General features: G+C 40.5%; 1 protein-coding gene and 1 long non-coding RNA gene across 6 annotated transcripts in view; one reads left to right on the plus strand and one right to left on the minus strand.

Moving 5' to 3' along the window:
* LOC141131426 (uncharacterized) overlaps window positions 1-12,946 on the plus strand; it is a 126,009-nt gene that overhangs the window by 108,168 nt on the left and 4,895 nt on the right. The window lies entirely within an intron of this gene.
* SEMA6D (semaphorin 6D) overlaps window positions 1-12,946 on the minus strand; it is an 89,760-nt gene that overhangs the window by 24,381 nt on the left and 52,433 nt on the right. For all 5 annotated transcript variants that reach the window (XM_073618677.1, XM_073618678.1, XM_073618680.1 and 2 more), the window contains exons 2-3: window positions 5,344-5,498; window positions 4,811-4,922 (exon numbers count right to left, since the gene is read on the minus strand). In XM_073618677.1, coding sequence (XP_073474778.1) covers window positions 4,811-4,922; window positions 5,344-5,452 — 221 coding nt within the window. In that variant the 5' untranslated portion in view covers window positions 5,453-5,498. The remainder of the gene's footprint in view (window positions 1-4,810; window positions 4,923-5,343; window positions 5,499-12,946) is intronic.

Genomic DNA, 12,946 nt, shown 5'->3' on the forward strand with positions numbered 1-12,946 from the left:
GAGTACCTGTCACAGCCTGAGTACCCGAGTACCTGTCACAGTATATCTGAGTACCTGAGTACCTGTCACAGCCTGAGTACCTGAGTACATGAGTAACTGTCACAGTCCATCTGAGTACCCGAGTACATGGGTAACTGTCACAGTCCATCTGAGTACCTGAGTACCTGTCACAGTATATCTGAGTACCCAAGTACCTGAGTACCTGTCACAGCCCATCTGAGTACCCGAGTACCTGTCACAGTCCATCTGAGTAGCCGAGTACCTAAGTACCTGTCATAGTATATCTGAGTACCCGAGTACCTGTCACAGCCCATCTGAGTACCCGAGTACCTGTCACAGTATATCTGAGTAGCCGAGTACCTAAGTACCTTTCACAGTATATCTGAGTACCTGTCACAGCCCATCTGAGTACCTGAGTACCTGTCACATTATATCTGAGTACCCGAGTACCTGTCACAGTACATCTGAGTACCTATCACAGTACATCTGAGTACCCGAGTACCTGTCACAGCCCATCTGAGTACCCGAGTACCTGAGTACCTGTCATAGTATATCTGAGAACATGAGTACCTGTCACAGCCTGAGTACCCGAGTACCTGTCACAGTATATCTGAGTACCTGAGTACCTGTCACAGCCTGAGTACCTGAGTACATGAGTAACTGTCACAGACCATCTGAGTACCTGAGTACATGAGTAACTGTCACAGTCCATCTGAGTACCCAAGTACATGGGTAACTGTCACAGTCCATCTGAGTACCTGAGTACCTGTCACAGTATATCTGAGTACCTGAGTACCTGTCACAGTATATCTGAGTACCCAAGTACCTAAATACCTGTCACAGCCCATCTGAGTACCCGAGTACCTGTCACAGTATATCTGAGTAGCCGAGTACCTAAGTACCTGTCACAGTATATCTGAGTACCTGTCACAGCCCATCTGAGTACCTGAGTACCTGTCACATTATATCTGAGTACCCGAGTACCTGTCACAGTACATCTGAGTACCTATCACAGTACATCTGAGTACCCGAGTACCTGAGTACCTGTCACAGTTCATCTGAGTACCCGAGTACCTGTCACGCCCCACCTGAGTACCTGTCACAGCCCACCTGAGTACCTGTCAGTTCATCTGAGTACCCAAGTACCTGTCACAGCTCATCTGAGTACCTGTCACAGCCCATCTAAGTGCCTGTCAGCACTCATCAGAGTACCCAAGTACCAGTCACCAGCCCATCAAAGTACGTACCCGAGTACCTATCTTCAGTCCATCAGAGTACCCGAGTACCTGTCACCAGGCCATCAGCGTACCTGAGTACCTGTCACAGTATATCTAGGTACCTGTCACAGCCCTTCTGAGTACCTGAATACCTGTCACATTATATCTGAGTACCCGAGTACCTGTCACAGTACATCTGAGTACCTGTCACAGTACATATGAGTACCCGAGTACCTGTCACAGCCCATCTGAGTACCCGAGTACCTGAGTACCTGTCCCAGTTCATCTGAGTACCCGAGTACCTGTCACAGTCCATCTGAGTACCCGAGTACCTGTCATGGCCCACCTGAGTACCTGTCAGTTCATCTGAGTACCCAAGTACCTGTCACAGTCCATCTGAGTACCTGTCACAGCCCATCTAAGTGCCTGTCAGCACTCATCAGAGTACCCAAGTACCAGCCACCAGCCCATCAGAGTACGTACCCGAGTACCTATCTTCAGTCCATCAGAGTACCCGAGTACCTGTCACCAGGCCATCAGCGTACCTGAGTACCTGTCACCAGACCATCAGAGTACCTGAGTACCTGTCACCAGACCATCAGAGTACCCGAGTACCTGTCTCCAGCCCAACAGAGTACCCGAGTACCTATCTTCAGCCCATGCCTTATAGAATATATACGTTGGGGTGTTTGCTTTCCAAAATGGGGTCATTTTGTGGGTAATTCCATTGTACTGGTCCTCAAGGACCTTCAAAAGTGTGATAGGTAGGAATGAAATGAGATGTGTAATTTATGCTCCTAGCACGTTGGGCCTCTGTATGTGGCCAGGCTGTGTAAAAGTCTCACACATGTGGTGTTGCCATACTCAGGACGAGTAGCAGAATGTGTTTTGGGGTGTAATTTTTGCTATATACATGCTATGTGTTAGAAATATCTTTAAAAATAAATTGACAACTTTGTGTTAAAAAAAAAAAAAAAAAAAGAATTTCATTTTCTTATCACATTTTCTGAAGACTTGTGTAAAAAATTAACCATTCAAAAGACTCAAAATGCCTCATAGAATATACGTTGTTTGTTTTCCAAAAGGGGGTCATTTTGTGGGTAATTCCATTGTCTTGGTGCTTGTCTTGGTGCTCCAGGGCCTTCACAAATGTAATAGGTTGTTAGGAAATTAGAGGTGTAATTTATGCTCCTAGAACCCCTGATTGTGCTCCCTGCATGTTGGACCTCTCTGTGTGGCCAGGCTGTGTAAAAGTCACACACATGGGGTATAGCCATACTCGGGAGGAGTCGCAGAATGTATTTTGGGGTGTAATTGGAAGTATGCATATGCTGTGTGTGAGAAATAACTTGTTATTATGACAATTTTGTGAAAAAAAAAATCTTAATTTTCAAAAGAATTGTGGGAAAAAAATACAACTTCAAAAAACTCACCATGCCTCTTACTAAATACCTTTGACTGTCTACTTTTCAAAAAGGGGTCATTTGGGGGGTATTTGTACTTTCCTGACATTTCAGGGCCTCAAGAAATGAGATAGGCCGTCAGTGCATCAGGTGTGATCAGGTGTGATCAATTTTCAATGATTTGCACCATAGCTTGTAGACTCTGTAACTTTCACAGAGACTAAATAATATCCACTAATTTGGCTTATTTTTACCAAAGAGATGTAGCAGTATAAATTTTGGCCAAAATGTATGAATAAAAATGACTTATTTGCAAAATTTTATCATAGAAACTAAAAAAAAAGTGTTTTTTTTTCAAAATTTTCGCTCTTTTTTCACTTATGTCGCAAAAAATAAAAAACCCAGTGGTGATTAAATACCACCAAAAGAAAGCTCTATTTGTATGAAAAAAATTATAAAAAGTTTGTTTGGGTACAGTGTTGCGTGACTGAGTAATTTGCATTCAAAGTGTGAGAGCACTGAAAGCTAAAAATTGGCCTGGGCAGGAAGGGTGTATAAATGTCCTGTATTGAAGTGGTTAAATCCATGGGTTTACTTCCACTTTAAAGCGGTAGTAAACTCCACTTTTTATCTTGTACCTACTGGTAAGCCTATAATAAGGCTAAACTGTAGGTACAGTGAATATCTCCTAAACACGCACCGTTTAGGAGATATTTACATATGTAGCAGCTGGGTGACATCACCGGCGCACATTCACTGCGCTCTAAATGGACGGCATGCCATCCACTGAGAAAGCTGCGCCGTGGCTGTGACTCCCACACGCTTGCGCAGGAGTGATGTCACCGTGGCTTGGCCATTCAAATGGTCGGAGTCTTTGAACTCGGAAGGAAGACCGGGTGAAGATGGAGTCCCTGTCACCAGTGGCAGGGTGCCACTGGAGGGATCCAGGGTATAGGCAAGTCTTCCGTAATGTGCTAGTATGTGGTACATACTAACGCATTATGGCATGAGCCTGTGGGGGAACCAGATTTTTTATTTATTTTTTTTAACGCGGTTTGCTACGCTTTAACAATGAGGATATATCTGTTAATGATTCAGTCACGTGATAATAGTTCCTAAGACCAGCCTATCAAGTATACAAGCATTTTAGAGTTTGGCTCATGCCAATGCATTACCTTTATTTTTAACGTGCCGGAAATTGTGCATAGCACTTTTTTTTGCGCAATGTACCACAACACCCAATGCAAGAGCACTAAAGTGCTTTGGGGTGCTATTCAAAACACATGGTATTGCAATGTACAGCACTGTGATACATGCCTTGCCATGTGCTCACGGTAATGTCAACGTGCACATTTTACTACTCGTTACCACAAAAGCACCAGTGTGTACTGGCCCAAGGTGGCAAACTAGTAGCTCTGTATCAGCTACAAATGTCTCTGATTATATTCTCTGGACTACAATAACATTTCTTCTGTAGCCAAATACAGTACATGTCTTTGCAGCTACAAATTGCTGGTGTGCTATGATCAGTAGCAGCTGCACAGATAGCGAGTGAAACTGCACATGCTGCAAAAAGTCAATTGCTCGATAACAGAGTTACAAATGGCTGGAATCGCTACAACACAGACCTTTCATTAACTGCAATTGGATTTTTTTATTTGTAAAAAAAATTGAAGAACATCAATTCTGTAGCTGCTTAATATCTTTCCTGTGACATAGCCCTTAGAAGCAAGAAAGAACATGAATTAAATGCTAAAAATGAAACTGCTTTATGCTGCCCCAGAGCATAGCGACTCCCTAGGCATATGACAACTTTTTAATATGATATAGACCTGACTGTAGTCATTCTCGTTTATTCATGCTGTTGTTGCATGCTTTATTAGAGCGTCTTAAGCAGTAACTAAAAGAGCTACAATCCAAAGAAATATTTTCACTTTCTTGTCATTCTTGTGATAAGCTTTGTATGGTAGAAGCCAGCGAGGCAGGCTGGAACACAGTGTATCACATGGCAGCTCAGTGTGACTTGGTAGATCTTTATTACCATTCCATTACTTTCTAAGCATGAAACACAAAATGCTGATAGAGATCACTGTTTTCATTTCAACAGAAGATTTTTCATGTGTGTTAAAAAACGAATTGCTAGAATAAAAATACAAGACCAATTTAAATAAAGAGATTAAAGGAAATTACCTTCCAGCAACATAAAGTGTGTCTCGAATTTTTAACATCAGTTGAAAGTCCAAGCTGTGCTGTGATTCATTGCCTGAAGGGCGTCCTCTAAATACTGGATATTGCCTTGAATCTGCAAGTTAAAATGGGAAACACCATCACATTGGATTACACGGCTCAAGAATCAATATACAGGATTGATTAGCTGTATATACCAGGTGTAGAAGGGTTTGGACTAATCCCTGTAGCAGAGTCTTGAATATAAATGAATAAAATATGACCAATGTCAGCAAATGTGACTTACATCCCCCTCAAATGACATATTTTCTACTAGGACACATCAACTTTAAGTAACTCTAGGGCTGACATATATTAAACTAAGTGATCCCCTATATAGGCTTAAGGGCATTACACTTAATATTTAATTGCCTATTACAATCAGCAATGGCATGAAATGCAGGAACCCACAGCAACTAATCAGATAATGACTTATATTCTAATATTAACTTGTGCAAGCAACTAATGAATTTTAACATAAGTAAGCATTTACTTACAGTGGTAATCTATAAAGTTGATAGGTTCATCGTCTTCAGGAAAACTAACTGCATAGACCAAAGACACCATTACCAGCACTTTGCCGGCAAGAAGCCCATAGAGCTTCATGGTTCATTAAACAGATGGCTCCTCAAATTCCGAGAAGAGATTTCACCTACAAAGAAAGACAATATTCATAAATTATTTGTGCTTTTAACCTGCAATGTTTAATATATCTCAAATCTGTATTTGGTCACATTACCAATATACAACATTTATTTGTAGGATTAAGTGCAGTCAGATAAAAAAAAAAAACATAAGGGGGCCTTGATCAAGTTCATTCTAATGCACAATCAAAACACCACTATAGAACATAGTTTTCTCATTCATTTTCATTCTCTTTCTTCAATCAATGAGGGTTAGGTTCCTTAGTAGGTCAGATAACAGGTAAACTTTATGGGGGGGATTTACTAAAACTGGTGCACACAGACTCTGGTTCAGTTGTGCTTAGTAACCAATCAGCTTCTAGGTTTATTTGTCAAAGCTTCATTGAACAAGCTAAAGTTAGAAGCTGATTGGTTACTATGCACAGATGCACCAGATTCTGTGTGCACCAGTTTTAGTAAATCCCCCCATATGTTGTACATATTTTTTAATCTGCTCCATACTTAGGGTTCTTATGCTAAAAGGAACATAAACCCTTCACTCTTTATAACAAGGGCATCTTGGCTTTACTAGGTGGCTACTATATGAAAAACATCATTCCAAATAAAATATTTTGGGGATTACTTTTACATCTCAAATGTATTGATGAACGAAAAAAAAATAGTCCTCTTGGGTATGGAGGAACTAATGACCTTCTCCTCCCCTTCCTCCTTTGTGCTTGGGTGCTTGTTCTACAGGACAAGACACTGTAATGTGGTTCTTAGCACTGTATAAGCTCTGATATAGTCCAAAAAAAAACTTACACGGTGCTTTCTACTTGGGGCTTTGGTGGGGGGGTAGTATTGGAAAATAAGTATTAGCAGGTGAGGTGGTGGGCTATAAAGAGAACCTGGTACTGTGAACTAAATGAGCAAAGTGACTCCTGTAAGCACTGCCTTTCGGCATGAACTCTATCTAGACTGTCTGTACAGGTGGCTCATACAATCACATCACTCAGTCCATTCAAAAGCTCATTTTTGTCAGCCCACAATAGAAAATTAAGAGCCAAGTGCATTTCAGGCAGATTACCAAGTATTTTTCTGAACTTAAAGATCATTAAAAGGGATATAACACAGGAATCTGTGCATGGGCTGTTTGATTTAGTCTTGACATACGATTTTAATTCTTTCCCTGCATGATACGGCATATATGCAGACAAGCTGCAGGCACTTATTGCTGTCTGCTTAGAATACACCATACATGATTCTGAACATTCCACTGGCAAACCTAAATCTCCCAGTGGGACTGGAAAGTATGAAACCTTTTACCTCGATGTATGCTTGTAATACAAAATATTCTCTCCTACGGATCAAATTGTATTCTAGCGAGATCTCGTGCTGAAATGTCATCAGGTCTGGAATGCTCCCAGTAAAGACTTAACAAATTGTTTGTTTTATTCAGAAAGACTTTTACTACGCACGCATGTGTGACTGCACGAAAGGTACACTACATGCTGAGGATTGCCCTACAACAAATCCACATAGCCAATAATTCCCATATACAGTAGAAAAAAAAAATAATAAAAAAAAAAACTTTTTTTGTTTTAAAGCAATGGGGAATAATCTCCCGGTGTGCTGCAAGGCTGTTATAAAAAGGGATTTAGGAGGAATAGCACGTTTGCACAAGCGTTGCCTGTTATTTTCACAGTTCAGCTCGCTGGGAAAGGCATTATTTGAAATGCACAGATATCACCTTCACTGTTGAAAGAAGACAAATGATGTTTTGTCACTTGTCAATTTTAACCGCTAATTTATCAGTACTCTCCCTGTGGATTTATCTACAATAACAATTCATGTTACACGGGCGGCTGGGTTAAATGTTATTTGTTACAAATCCATGTACAATTCTGTCAGTTCCATTACTTTATTGAAATATGGGCTGATCTTATTAAAGTGGCATATAAACGAAGAGAAAATACCCTTTTTTAAACTTGAAAACGAAAGTCTTGTTTAGTGACAAGAAACGTGCACAGTCTCTCCATGTCTTCAACACTTGACCAAGGTGTTCAGGGGATGGTCAACACAAGCAGAGATTATGGTGAACATACATCCATGCATGCAAGACTGTGGGGTTGATTTACCAAAGGCAAATAAAGCATGTTCTTTACTTTTGTTCTGGAATCGTTATAGATAGGCAACTCCTATCCTCATATTGATTAGTGGTTCCAAATTAATATTAACTACTGCAGTAGGGAACAGACACAAAAAGATACACTCAGCATCTTTCCAAATAACTGTTCTGTTTGTTTGACGCAATTGAAGTTTTTTATACACACGATTACGTAGGTATCACATTAATATTACAATTGTACTTTCATGGTAAAAAGGGGCGTAACACAGGCAGGCCAAATTCTAATCAGCACTCGAAAGAATGCAAACATGTAATGAAAACATTATTAGTGCCGTGTGCACGAGTGCAGTGTACAATACATAGGCAAACCATACAAAAATAGAAGGCAGTTTTATACAGAATTTATACATTTCCTTTACACTTTGCAAAGGAATTTTCCCTTAGCTTAGTGAATGAGGTGAAGTTCTTCTGACTTCCATCATCCAATCGTGGGCAAGCCAAATACACTTTTTAAAAAAAAATTTCCTTGCATATGTTCAGGTATTGTTTGCAAAGTGAGTTTTCACCATTTTCGCTTAACTAAGGGAAAATGGCCTTGCAAAGTGAAAATTACCCCGTACAGTTAACAGCCTATTTGCCTTTAATAAATCAACCCCTGAGTGTCAGTGATCAATACTAACAATATTCTTATCAGATCATGGCATAGCCATGATCGTATAATGACTAATTCAGCTCTTATATAATCATTAAAGCAGAACCACAGGCAAAATAACATAATGTTGAAATATACATATATTTGAACTGTATAGTAAGCTGTAAATATCCCACTGCTCCAGATATGTGTCCTCAGGTCATTCAGCTTTAGCTATCACAATAGATCACTCTGGCCTCATATAGCACATAGAGAGAAAGAAAGGAAGCCGTAGTCCTAACTCCTTGCCACATGTACGTTATTCCATCACTAGATCAAAGACAATCATCCTGCTGATGCAATTTAATCAAATAAGCCTATGCATAGAGATCATTGTGAGTGAAATGCATCAGCAAGAGGAACACAGGTGGAATGTATAAAGTACATGGCAGCAAGGAGCTGAGAATCTTCACACAATACATTTTGTAAATACGACATTTCAATTATGCAATTGTGATTGGATAATTAAAAGTATATATTTACATTTTTTATTGTGTAACAATGCTAATCTCCTTAAGGGTCCTTTCATACTGCATATAAATACTCATTACAAAGCATTGAAAATGCATGTGACTTGATGTGCATTTAACCTCTAACTAACCATTTAATAAATATATGTATTGGCAAAAAAGGACTTTAATGCCCAATCACCACACCACTGATCGAGTTGTTGTTGTTGCCAATCACTGTGGTCACATAATACAGAAGCTGTGCCACCTCTCAGGCATTAAAGCTCACTTACTGGGCGATCGGGTTGTACTTTCATGTGCATTGCATTTATTTATTTATTTCTATGTGCTAGTAATATAGCTCCTGTCATATAACACAGCTGATGGAGGGACCTCCTTCAGTCTGAACTTCTACTGTATTTGGTAAGGAGCTCTGAACTAAAGGGGAGTCTGCAGGGCAGGTCTGTATTAGGAGGTTAGGCTGGGGTCTGAAGTTTGGTGGTATGTACCAAAGAGTTAGGCTTGGAAGCAGTGTCAAAAGGGACTGGTTCCGGGATCTGTCCAGAAGTCAGGACTTCTCTCACTCTGAACTGCTGCAGCATCTGCTGAAGAGATCTGTACTGAAGGAGAGTCTGCATTGGGTGGTTAGGCTGGGAGGGGGTGTCTGTACTGAGGGGGTCTGTGCTGGGGGCTTAGGCTGGGAGGGGGCATCTATACTTGGTGGGTGGGTCTGTCCTCAAAGGTTAGGCTTGAATGAGGGGTTTGGACTGTGCTGGGGGCATCTGTAATGGGGAGGGGGGGTTGTTCTTTGGATGTCTACACTGGGGGCATCTGTACTGGAAAGGGGGGCCTTTACTGAAGGGGATGTGGATGTTGAAAAATGATCGGCCGCTGCAGTCAGATACTCTAGGTACACCACTGTCTGGAACTTTAAAGCCTTGTACACACCACAAGTTTTTTTTTCATACATCCCAGCAGGTTGAACAAAAACAAACTGACAGCTCAGGTCGGAGCCCCTGTACTAATTTTATGATGTTAGTATAGTGATCTCCCCTGCTGTGCTAACGTGTTCCCCCCCTTGGGACGTCCCCCTTTAAATGTGTATTTGTTGAAAAAAAAAAAGACCACAAACTATTGTATTTTCCCTTTTAATGTTATCCCATTGTTCAGTCACAGATGCATGTAGTGTATTTGCTCTCAGCCTCTACTGTACTCGCATAACACGTCCTGACTAGCAATTCTACGTGCTGGGTGAAACGTATATTGCGTCTGGTTAGTTCACAAATGGACAGCAATTTCTTCCCTCAACTCCGATTACTATAGGGCCATAACTCTGCACAGAGCACACCAGACAATTCTAATTTACTATATAGATGTGCTGAACTTAAATCAAAACACCTATAAAAACATGAACTGCTACAGAAAACAAAATAATAAAATGCACCGCTAGACAGTCATGATGGCAGCGTGTTTATTTTAACCGAACGTGCCTTCAACCATGTTTTGTTGACAGTAAAACAAAGTACAAAGCAAATACCATGATTTTTCTTTGGCTCTCACACATTGCAAACAGCAGACACAGCAGAAATCTCGCTGCACGGGCACAGCAGAACATGAATGTTAAGTGACATGATGACAGAGTTAACAGATGTTGGAAGTATTACTTGTAGTTCATATTGCCTATACCTTCCACCTTTACCTACATGGAAAGCCATTGTGCTTGCTGTATGTAAGAAAGAGAATTTAAGCCAGCAAACTAGCAGAGTAGTTCAAGGTAAAAGTATACATTCATTTTTAATTAAAAAGTCTTTTCACTCAGTATTAGAATTTCATGGTCGGAAAGTACATGGGTTATGTTAATACAATTTGAAGAATAAGATAGAACTCATGGATGACATTCAGTCTAAAAAGAGAAATAGCTTAATATTGGCGAGACATATTGACTTGATGTAGACACACAGCCAGCGCCTAAGCGCCTAAGCGATGTCTCCTGGCATTCCATTGCTCTGTCCAGCTAAGGGGTTCTGCGGGAAGAGCAATTCAAGTGAACAAAGAGTGCAGCATCAGCGGACATAGTATCCTGTGTGTATTTTAATGGTATGCAGTATGATACAAAGCAAAAGCTTCATTCACCCAACTGTAATAAGCCATCTGGCCAATACATGTCTTCTGCACTGAGCACCCGAGAGCACCCCATGTGTGCCAATAACCCATGCTGCCTCGCTATACAAATCTACTTCTATTTCATACACACTGGAAATTTAAAGGGTTCATTCATATTTCCTTCACATTTCCAACAAAAAACCCCATGCGTACAAGCATCCCCATCTCATTACATACCACTGCTCAGCTTTTTAAAAATACGCTCCTTTTCCACTTCATTTTGGTAGACCATATGCAAATACTCCCAGATAGCCAATCGCCTCCATCTTGCCCAAACAGCAGGATAGGTCAACAGTTAGAAATGGGCCCCCATACGCAGTGCGCTCATTTTCCCTCTAACAGCGGCTGTAGCACACCGCTAAGCTCAGCTGCTGCAACTAGAAAGAAAGAGTGCAATGCACATACACAGTTTGAACAAGCCAGAGGACCCACTGAGGGTGCTTTTCTAACCTGCAGACCATCCTGCTGTTTAGACAGAGCAGAGGAGTTTTTTATACCTGGAAGTATTTGTGGACAAAGGAAAATGCACTATAGATTTCTTCTCAATTTTCTCATTCCATTCTTCCATTCTCTCAGTACATAAATATGTGAGCAATAGATGAATCTTCTTAGTAAAACACCAAGTGAAGGACACCATGTGCACCTCTACCCATCAAAACTGCATTCAAACAGCAAATTAATTGACCCCAAATTATAGGAAAGTCAAACGGGCATCAGACATATATCCATATCATGGAAAACATCATCTGGTCCACAATCCAAAGAATGCCAAAAACCATAAGGGCTTCAAATAGAGTAATAAAATTTATCAAAACCTCTTAAAGTATAATAAAATAAGTAACACACCCATATGTTAAAAGTGCATAAGTTGCACTATACTTTTTTATGGCCACTGAGCACCACTGGTATGTAAAATTAAACTGCTTGCCCTCTCTTTGTATTGCAGAGCACTCTCAGCTCTGTGAAATTAAGCTGCAGCATATTAGACAGGACACAGATTACAGAGAAAGTCACATTTGGGTTTAAGCATGAATCAAAATACTCAGTCTAAAATTTACGACAACGCAGGCTGCTTTTGAGAGCCTGACCCTAAACTGCAATGCATGCTATGTGAACTAAGGCTCACCCAAGCTCTAAAAGTCATGTGACCTCTAACCCTTAACTCTTCGAACCCATAAATAGTAGATAAATCTATAAGGGGAGACAAAAATAAATCTTTCATAAAGGAACCCTGAGCAACTGTAATCATTTTAAAATGAACAATCAGATTCTTGCATAGGCCCACTTGTGACAAGCCTCTTTAAAGTCCAATGTAAGTCTTTTTTTTTTTTTTTTTATTGTTATGATGTCAGACTGCTTAAAAAGTAAAGAATTGGGCTTTTTCATGTTTAAGTGCTAAGAACACAGAGGGTTGTGGTGCTGGGACTACTGTGGTCCAAAGTACTTTTATTTCAGGGGGGATAATAGTATTTATTGCCTGGTGCCATGATAAAACCTCCTTCAACAACTAGGAGGAACCCGAAGCCTTCAAAAACAAAGTACAACCACACACACAGGTCTTTGTCGCTATTAAAAGCTCTTTCACATTATTTTAAAAGTGCAGCGGTACAGAACAGTCAAGCTTCCATCTCACATAGTAACGTTTTTGGTCCATGTCTTGCCCTTTGTCAAACTAGGAGCAAACAGTTTATTTCTAGCTTGATAAAGGATTAGACATGGTCTGAAACATTGTTATGTTAAATAGGAATGTTGACTGTTTTGTACTACCTGGTTTTTCCAATAAAATTAAAACATTTTTAAAACAGACAGAGAACTACTAAATTTTTGTGGTCTCCTGTGCCCTGACCGGCCTCCTTCACAGTACTCCTCCTGAGCAATGTTGTTGGAGCACTGTGAAGGGGGCGTGGCAGATCGCAGGAGACCAATACCACTGCACTGTCTGATAGTAGTGGCCCACATCTCCAGCGTGCTGCTGACACAGGTTTGCTTCATACAGTTCTGAGCACTAAAGCTGGTCATAGACTCAAATTCAACTAGTTAAGCAGA

This window comes from Aquarana catesbeiana, linkage group LG03, assembly GCF_042186555.1.
Source record: "Aquarana catesbeiana isolate 2022-GZ linkage group LG03, ASM4218655v1, whole genome shotgun sequence".
Taxonomy (NCBI): domain Eukaryota; kingdom Metazoa; phylum Chordata; class Amphibia; order Anura; family Ranidae; genus Aquarana; species Aquarana catesbeiana.